This window comes from Raphanus sativus, chromosome 9 (genome assembly GCF_000801105.2).
Source record: "Raphanus sativus cultivar WK10039 chromosome 9, ASM80110v3, whole genome shotgun sequence".
Classification (NCBI taxonomy): domain Eukaryota; kingdom Viridiplantae; phylum Streptophyta; class Magnoliopsida; order Brassicales; family Brassicaceae; genus Raphanus; species Raphanus sativus.
In genome coordinates this window covers 25416718-25426753 of record NC_079519.1, presented here as the reverse complement: position 1 = coordinate 25426753, position 10036 = coordinate 25416718, and the positions used below count along the sequence as shown (strand labels likewise).

General features: G+C 38.5%; 1 protein-coding gene, 1 long non-coding RNA gene and 1 other non-coding gene across 3 annotated transcripts; 1 reads left to right on the top strand and 2 right to left on the bottom strand.

Moving 5' to 3' along the window:
* Positions 1–1023: 1023 nt before the first annotated feature.
* On the bottom strand, positions 1024–5589 carry LOC130500176 (uncharacterized). The gene is made up of 2 exons (XM_056994926.1): positions 5585–5589; positions 1024–3526 (listed from the first exon to the last, which is right to left on the bottom strand). The coding sequence occupies exons 1-2, from the start codon at positions 5587–5589 to the stop codon at positions 1024–1026; spliced, it is 2508 nt and encodes an 835-aa protein (XP_056850906.1).
* Positions 3101–3207, top strand: LOC130500610 (small nucleolar RNA R71). The gene has a single exon (XR_008939227.1). It is a non-coding gene; the product is annotated as a small nucleolar RNA R71 (small nucleolar RNA).
* A 696-nt stretch (positions 5590–6285) lies between the features above and the next one.
* Positions 6286–9500, bottom strand: LOC108826131 (uncharacterized). Its single transcript, XR_001945368.2, has 3 exons — positions 8813–9500; positions 8370–8441; positions 6286–8291 (listed from the first exon to the last, which is right to left on the bottom strand). It is a non-coding gene; the product is annotated as an uncharacterized LOC108826131 (long non-coding RNA).
* Positions 9501–10036: the final 536 nt, after the last annotated feature.

Below are 10036 nucleotides of genomic sequence, written 5' to 3'. Positions count from 1 at the left end.
TATTGCTCATCTTTCTCACACTCCAAACCCAAGACATTAAACCTTTAAGAAACATACACCCACTCACCATCCTAGAAGCTAGCTCAAATGATGACCCTATGCTAGCAAGAGATGAGAACAAATCCATGTCGCTCCCAATACTCTCAAGATTTTGCACATGACAAACTATCAAAAGAGGCCTCACTCATGCAAATCAATGTAGGCTTCAAAGAATGGTAAGGGTTTTAGGGTAAGGGAGTGCCATTTGGGTTAACAAAGAGTGGTTCAATGGAAAAGATAACCCAAATGTGTATGAGATCCATGATCAAGTATGCAAATGCCCATATGCAAGAGAGATTAAGTTCATTTAACTCAAGATTCAGGTTGGAGCTGGTTTCGAGAACAATGCCAATATCAAGCAAGCAAACATGTTTCAAGAAGAGTTTTCAAGGCACGAAGCATGCAAGGCTTTCAAGAGATGCACAAGCTACTTGATATGCTTAACTAGGGTGTCAAATTCAGTGCAAACAAGTGTTCTTTACAAGGCATTATCAACAGCTGCTCCATATGCAAGTGAATGCAATCTATATGATCTAGACTCAATCCTAAGAATGCAAGTGATGCAACTACATGATTCTATATGCATTTTTCAAAAAAAATATTTTTTATGGTTTTTCTATGCATTTTGAATGTACAATGCAATGCATGAGACGCATAATCAACAAAGCAAACATGATCGAATACTTGGTACCTCCCCCACACTTAAATCACACAGTCTCTGTGTGAGTAAGAGAGAAGGAGATACCGAAAATATGATAAAGGGAATGGTATGTACAAAGAAGGGTTGGAGTGATACCTCAAGTGGAGAGTGAAGTGTGGTAATGGGTGTCTAGAGCTTGAGCTTTGAGCTGGCCTGAAACTTCTGCCACACTTATTGAAAACATAAAGAAATGAAATAGCAAATTTATATACAAGGATAACCATGGGAATTCCTCCCAAGTGAGCTTGTTTTGAGTCACTAGCTTGACTACCTTTTCTCTTGTACTAGTGAGAAGGAGAATCCTTCCCTCCTTCAAGAGTGATGGTGAGGACCTGAGAGAGTAGCTCTTGGAGCTTGATGGGATCATTTTGAAGCTGAGGAGTGAAGATGGCTCTTGCACTTGAGAATGGCTTGAACCTTCCCTTGCACTTGATCTTGTACTCAATGGCTTCATCCTTGAGTTTCATTGGGTGGAGAGTGAGGGTGTGAGGAGTCTTCTCAAGAGGTGGAGGGTGAGATTCCTTCACAATCTTCTTCTTGCCATGGGAGGCCTTTGTGGCTTCACTCACATCCTCCTTAGGGGACTCTTCACCAAGAACCTCTTTCTCAATACCACTCAGCGCAGCCTTTGTCTTCTCAATGGAGGATGCTCCACAAGTTATTGTGCCACAATACTCAGGTTTCAACTTAAGTGATTGAAGAGGGTAGGAGACAGCTTTGTTCACATTTAGGAGTGTGACTTTATTGTTGGCAAAGTCTATGCAAGCTCCCACTGTTGTGAGGAATGGAGTGCCAAGGATCAATGGGACTATCTTCTCAGTTGCCATTTTCAAAACAGTGAGGTCTATAGGGATGGTGCATGCTCCAAGCTTCAAAGGGAAATCCTTGATGATACCAATTGGGGTTGTAGAAGAGGAATCCCCAAATTGGAGCTGAGATGTGTCTTGTAGCATGTGCTCAATCCCTAGACTCTTCATCACCTCAAGTGAGATCACATTCACACTTGCACCAGAATCCACTAGAGCATCATCAAAGTTAAGCTTTCCAAGGGAGCAAGGCAAAGTGAACATCCCTTGGTGTCCTAGTTTAGGGAGGGACTTGGGTGGGATTGGTGGATCAAGCTTGAGTGTAGAGATGTCCAGGAGCTCTGCTACTTCAGCTTGGTGGTCTAGAATGTCTTTGATGAGCATCATCTGGACATGAGCAGCTTGCATGTTGTGAATCTCTGGAAGCCTTACTCCAATATCACTCAAGTCTTTTCTGAATTTGGAGACCACCTTCTTTTGAGCTTTGGTGAGGAATCTCTCTGGAAAAGGGAGCTTGTCATAGGGGGATAGCTCAACCTCAGTGTCTTCCAGCTTCACCACATTCAGCTTCTGATCAGATCTTCTCTCAACTGGTTTCTCAGCCTTGTGCTCTCTGCTCTGCTCAACCTTTGCTGCAACTATCCTGTCAGCTTCTTGCACAATCTTGGACTCAGCTGTTGCAACAACCACATGCTCAACCTGTTCAATTTCAGTTCCAAACACCAATCTTTCAATCTCATCTACCTCTCTCTCGTAGTTGGCGACCCGAGAAGTGTCACTAGAGAGGAGAACATTGCAATGTTCTCTTGGGTTTGCCTCTGCTTTCCCTGGTAGAGTTCCCATAGGCTGCTTGGAGGATGAAGGCAAAGAAGCAACCTGGCTCTCTAAAGCTTTGACGTGAGAGGCAAGTTGCATGTACTTGTTGTTAAGGTCAGAATAAGTTCCATCAATCTTGGCATGAACAGCCTTGAACTCATCTCCAATGTCCTTAGCAAATTTCCCTTGAGTTTCTAGGATTTGTTTGAACATAGATTCCGTGGTTGAACTTGGAACTTGAGCTTGAGAAGAGCTTCCTCTAGCTTGAGTAGGCTGGTTGCTTTGATAACCACCTTGTTGGTTGTTGTAGAGGGGCTTTTGCTGGTAGTTGTTTTGGTATTGAAAGTTGGGCTCTTTCCTATACCAAGTTCCATTGTTGTTGATAAAGCACACCTCTTCATGTCCTTCCAAGCCATCAATCTTCTTGATCTCAGCAACCTGCTTTTGTTGCTGTTCCCCAACTGATTTCATCTGATCCAGTTTAGCTTTGGTGGCAAGAAGTAGGTCCAGCTTCTCTTCCAAAGACTTGAGCTCTTTCTTGGTCTGCTGATCATCACTTCTGTTGACTCTATCATGATCCTCACTGTATACTGAGTCACTCTTGGCCATGTTCTCTATCAGCTCCTCTGCATTCACTTCGTTTCTGCCTAAGAAGAACCCATTGCTGGCTGTATCAAGTCTGTTTCTGCACTGTGGTATAGCTCCCCTGTAGAAGGTACTCAACAAGCTCTCTTTGGAGAAGCCATGGTGTGGGCAATGAGCTTGGTAGCCTTTGAACCTCTCCCATGCTTCACTGAAACTTTCTAAGTTCCTCTGCTGAAACCCAGAGATCTCATTTCTGATCTTAGCTGTCCTGGAGATGGAGAAGAACTTGTCTAGAAAGGCTTCCTTGCACTCATCCCAAGTAGTGATAGAGTCACTTGGGAGAGACTTCTCCCACTGTCTTGCCTTGTCTCCCAGAGAGAAAGGGAAGAGCCTGAGCTTCAAAGCATCTTCTGACACTCCATTGGTCTTGGACAAACCACAGTAGCTATCAAACTTGTCCAAGTGGTCAAAAGGATCTTCAGTAGCAAGACCATGATACTTGTTGTTCTCAATAATGTTGAGCAGTCCTGACTTGATCTCAAAGTTGTTATTTTCCACAGCAGGCGCTCTTATTCCCAACCTATGACCATTGATGTGAGGTTGATCATAGGCCCCAATGGCTCTAGCTTGGCGTTGTGGGTGGTGTGGTCGAAGGTTGGCAGCTCCTTGACCATTTCCCTCTTGGGCAGCTCTCAAAGGGATCTCTCCATCTTGATTCTGGTTCTGATGGTGAGCCATATCAAAACCCAATCTGTTGAAATGAGCCTGTTGCTCCTCTTCTCTCCTTCTTCTTGTATTCTCTCTTTCCAAAGCCCGGATGTCTGGTACTAGAGGAGTGAGGTTTGTAGTCCCTCTACTTCTCAAGTTCATACACCTGAAATGAAAAAGAAAGAGGAAAAAGCAGAGCCAATATCACAATAACAATAAAAATGACTTAGTCTCAAGCAAATGACTAAATCCCAATGTCAAAATCACAATAGAACTTGGCAACGGCGCCAATTTGATGACAAGACTTTTCGGGTCCCTATCAAATGAAGTAGTATAAGAGATGTGTCGAACCAATCCTAAGTGATTCTAAAGCAAAGGGAATGCAAGACCATGCTTAATCTAAGTGCAATCAGGTTTTCAATGATGATATGAACTAGAACTATGCTAAAGTGCAATAAAGAAACAAGCTTTCAATCAATCTAGGACAATAGGACTCATGGGGCTAGGCATTTGATTTCAAGTGATTAAGATTCAATCTAAGGGTGGCAAACTTTCAATCAATAACTTCCTTAAGTCTAGAACACTGAAATAAGCAAGCTCTATGGTCAAGAAGGATGCTCATTTGCTTTGATCAACTAGACACCAAAGGTCTTTGAACCTAAAAGATCTAAGCAATCATTAAGGATGAGTCTATTAACTATCTAAACTCCCTTAACACAATGGTCTTTGTGTAAGGTAAGTTTAGAGCAAGCTCTACTTGGTTCAGACATTTCATCAAACACCTTGTGGGTGGGAAATGTCTAGAGCTCTAGATTAAAGAGGCCAACTTTAATCTAGCATTAAGAGAAGTAGACAAGCAAGGAAACAAGAGATCTAACACTAAACACCCTTAGATCTTCACTTAATCACTCTAATCACCCTAGCCCATGAATCCAAAAGGTAACTACTCACTAATAGACATGAATAACCCAAAACCCATGGATGATTGAAGGTTAATCATGCTTAGTGGTCAAGATTGATTAATAATCACAAGAGATAGAGATGAAAAGAAGCTCAAGATTAAGTCTTTCACCAAAATAGCTAATGTGATTACAAAGAAAAACAAGATCTCCCTCAAAATTAGGTCTAAAGGGTATTTATAGAAGCCTAAAAACGAGTTGGGTCAACCCAACAATCCTGGATCAACCCAATAAAAAAAAGCAGTTTTTTCGCCCGTAGCGACCTTGCTTCCCGCTACAGGTAGGTCGCTACAGAACTCTTTAACTCTTCAGGATCTGTAGCGACTTTGCAAGTCGCTATGGTGGTCGCTACGCTCACTCGGGTGGCCTCCTAGCGACGTGATCATGTCGCTACGCAGAGGTCGCTACGGACACTTAGTCATTTCTTGGGTTCTGGCTTCTCCCATCATAGTGACTTGGTAAGTCGCTACGCATGTCGCTATGATGGCTCGGGTTGCGTCTTAGCGACCAGGCGAGGTCGCTACGCTGATGTCGCTACAGGGTTGATATGCCTCCAGTAGATTGATCATAACTCCTTCAATACAGATCCAAATGACTTGAAACCACCTCCATTAGAAAGCTAACTCAATTTACTTTGTCTTCCCAAAATTTGAGCTTCAAAAGATAGTTTAAGGCCTTCATCCATGTTCATCTTTCACTCTTTTGACTCAAAACCCCTCAAATGTCTCCAAAGTCACCAACAAGCATCTCCAATATCTGATAGAGACAAATGTAATGCAATGCGACCTAAATGCACTATAAATGCATGCAAAGGAACAATATAAGGACTAGAATGAAGCTTAAAAACATGTAAATACACAAGATATCAATAGGACGCATGTTTTTCTTTTTTATTTGTTGGCTTTGGTGTTTTCTATTTTTAAAGTTTTTTTTATTATAGCCTTAGGCTTTTAAAACAATTTTACCTTTACTCCATTTCATTTATCTATTTTAAATCAAATTCATAATTTGTCTATTTTTAAACGTGTAATTTTTATGTATTTTTATAGACAATCGGCATAGAAAATCTTTAATGTATCCTACTTTGTAAATGTTAAATTTTTTGAATAATTAAATTTTAAACTAATAAAATCTATATTGGAAATAAATGAATTTTACAGTAATATATGTAAAGAATATGCAGTAATCTCCTCATTGCCAAATACTCTCTCCGTTTTATAATAAGTGTCATTCTAACATTTTTTTCTTGTTACACAGAAAATGTCACTTTATAATTTCAGTGCAAATTATATTTATTTTTCAACTTAAAATTAATTGAAAACTACATTGATTTTATAAATAATGTTATTTATCTCAAATATTATTGGTCAGAAATGTGTAATTAATAAAATTTTACATATATTTTCGTCATTTTATTAATCTGTGTGAAAAATTTTAAAGTGACATTTGTTTAGAAACGGAGAGTAGTTTTTATTAAAATTCTACCGGCTTAACATTTTAATATAAGAACCTATGTACATTAAATGAATCATGAAAATTATGGTGTAGGATAACTCTTGAGAACAAAATGGATACAAAACATGTTAGTCCGATTATTGTGTCACTGGTCAATTAACATGTTTTAATTTCTCGTTGAACATTCTGTTTTGCTACTATTATATTATCCTGACTTCCAACTTGGAAGTAACATGTTTTTTTTTACATACTAAAGATGATTATATTAACCATGATGAAACTTATACAAATTCCGGAGATACAACGATCCTAGAAAACAGAGCCGACGGACTAAACAGAGTCCAAACACAAACACAGCACACATAAACATCTAGAACAACAAAACCAGAAAAGGCAGATCAGAAAGTCTGTTATTATCAGTTTAAATTTCTGCAACTAAACACTGTTGTAACTTTGAAGAATGTTTGAGAAGTTAGTAAACTCATAGACCCACCAACAAAAGAGGGGGAAAGTAAGGCATGTGATGTTCAACAAGTACCTCCGCAAAATAAATTAACTAAAAATGGTAATGAAAAAGGAGGCAAGAAGAAGAAAACATATTAGAAAAAGCAGAGCCAAGAGAAATCAGAAGGGGCTTAAGTGTGAGGGTCCATTGACCTGAAACCATAAGACTTACCCATGTGGCTACTATCCAAAAACCTAAAACACCATCTAAGCAAAGAGTGCCATAACACATAAGCAGACGTATATTCCCCACCATCCAATTTGAGCCACCAATTTGATTTTTTGTTCTCTTCTTTGGATAACCTAAAGTGGGGAAGTTAATTTCCCATGTTCTATGGCCACAAAGAACAACAAGGATTTCAACTTCTTTGTCTTTACAAGTCACATGTGACTATTATGAAATTTTGGGCTTCACTAAACAAGAGCCTGAAAAATGTCAGTGTCACAAGTCCCTACACATGAGAAGTTAATGTGGTGCTTCTTCTAACATAGAAAAGAAACTAAAAAAAATCTACGAAGTCCTAAATCGACGCCATACATGTCCTATTGAATGAAAATGAAAATACAGGATAAGAGGATGACTTTTTTTTTGTCGACGATAAGAAGATGACTTACATATAGAACAGAAGGAGAAATTACTTGTTTTTGAGGTCATGTTTCAAGAAGAACTCATCCCTCCTCGCTTGCTTCCTCCATTGCCTCCTCTACTATTCAGAGAAGGCAAGAAAAATACCATTAGAGAGACCATGCAAATTCCCACACAAATTTTTTTTTAAAAAAAACTCAGTTTACTTCTTCTTTTTTCACACATTCACAAACCTGTGATGCTTATGCTTTAGAAGAAAATTTGTAACATAAAGTTTGCACCCAATGTACTAACATATGACAAGAGAAGATTTGAGGAAGTCGCAAATAAGATGAGCTAATGCAAATGCATGTTTACTGTCTAATGCATACGCAAAAAAAAAAAAAAAAAGATGAGCTATTGCATATGCATTGTTTACTGTCACATACAACCATATTGCTACAAGTTGTAACCGTTAAGAAAAGGTGTCCAGATATTAAGATATCTCCCCAGTGACGCATATGAAGTGTATCATACAAAAAATTCCTAGCCAACTTCTCTCTGTTGTTAAAACATTCATAGCCAGAGGAAAACTAAAAATCTTCGGGTTGCTTATCTAGACTACCATGATCAACTGTCTTTTTAGCTCATCTGCGTCTGAGAACTTTAAAGACCAAATTCAAACCGGATGATCCTTGTTGTCTCCTTTTTTCCATCTCATAGTGCGTTCTATTAGCGAGTGAAGATAATTATCATGACTAAGCAATAACGACTGCTTCCACTAGATACCACCAGAACAAGAATGCACCTAATGAGCAGGTTAAATCCATCTGGGAGGTTGGAGAAGTGAACAGCCGGGTAATAACACACATGGGAGAAGAAACTTTCAAAAGGGTCAGGGAAGACAATCTTACTGTAAGATTCAGCCATGACGGGTATGTTGGGAGACTGAGGACCACTGTAGAATCTCCGGGTTAAGCTTTAACATGTAAGACCTGGAAGAAGTTCAATAGATCCTAGAAGATGTATACACACAACTTACTCCACTGAGATTCACAATCACAAAGAGGTACTCACAACTTCAACTCCTTTAAACATATATAGGCGTGGAAGAAGATGGTGATATTGATTCTATAATTCTCCCCAACCATACTCTGACAATATAAAAGGAGGTGAATTCAATCAACCACTCTAGTAAGGTTCTTGAAACTTGAATGCAAGTGGAAGCTGACCTTCGTTATAACCACAGGAAGATCCTCACTGTAGCTCCACGTACATATACAGTCCAGTTATGTTTTCAGTATCTAGATGATGAAAGAAAAAAACAATCAAATAAATTTCAAACATCTACAAAGATTGCAACTATAAGGTAACTTAGGGAGATAGAAAGAAAAGATATAAAAAGACTCAATCTTTAGCATTCTTTCCGTGAAGAAAAGCAATCTATAAGCCATAATAAATTTGGCAGGCTCTATAAGCTATATAGTATATTTACAGAGAAAAGTTACAAAAATGTTGTATCTGAAAGAAAGAAAAATGGAGTAAGAAGCTTTGCAACAATCTAAAACATTCTTTCAAGAATAATAAAAATGACAATGAGATATGAGCCAAAAACGATGCAGGCGAATATAGATGCAAGATCAGATGTTTGATGCACTTAAAGGCATAACTTTACATTGTTGTTCAAAGCAAGAAGCTGAGCTTCTTTCTTGTCAAAAGGTGCCGTCAGTTTCACATTTTCTTCCATCAGTTCTGAACTTCAACCTCCTTTTTTTTCTTTCTTTTTTTTGGATCAAGAACTTCAACCTCCTTTTGCGCCTTCTCTCCTTCCTTCTAGCTGTGTCACCAACCTTCTTGGCCATTAACAAAAACACATAAACTAGAGACGATGGTAAAATTTGTAATGTTGATGAATGTAAGTTTATGAGACTGGCGGTCCAAAGAGACTGGCGGTCCAAAGAGCTCTTCGATGGTTGTTTCTCTGACATTAGTAAAAGTACTGACATAGCTTTTAACCGACTCAAACTCTCTCTTCACAAGACACATTTTCCTCCTCAATACTTTTCTCTCTGTCTCATCGTCTCTTCAACTAGTAGTCCCGTGATCAAATCCCTTGAACAGCCATCTCAGCTTCTGCTGCTGTAACTCTCCTAACAGCACCTATTCTACCCAGAAATAAGTCAGGCCTTCCTGTATCAGGTGCCTTTCATTAAACACAACAATAACTTACATATGCCGTGACCCGTGAGGGACGCACATGTGAGGAGTTATAGTAGATGCTCAGCCGGGGTCCACGGGACAACCCGTCACAAAAAGTATTGGCAAAATACAATATCATAATTTCAAAACTAACAAAACAAAATATTAAGCAAAAACAAAATTATCAAGGTAAAAATCTCTTCAGGAACTTGTTTGAATAACCTCTAGAGCACTACGAAAATCCAGAATAAAACAAAAACAAATAAGAGGTCATTCAAGACCTACTCCCAAGCTTGTGGATAGACTTAACTGTTCAATTATTTGTAGATGTATGAAAATAGCAAGTATTGATAGTTCGGCTTGAACCTTGCTTCTATCTCATAATTGACATATAAACACACAAAAACCTTAGATATTGTCAATCAATTAAATCACACAGAAATTTAAGATTGTTAAACAAATGATAGCACGCAAATTATAAAAATTATGTTTGAAGATGGTTTTTTGACTTAATGTTTGAAGATGGTTACTTTCAATCTTTTGTATTTTCCTGTTTAATTTGAGAACTTTCCATATAATGGAAAACTATATAGTAAACTTGAATGTACTGATACTAATAAGTAAGAATAGGCATGTCTTGATAAAGGTCATTGATAATTGTGTTGTTGCGGTTGGTCTTTATTGCTTTTTTAAACAAATT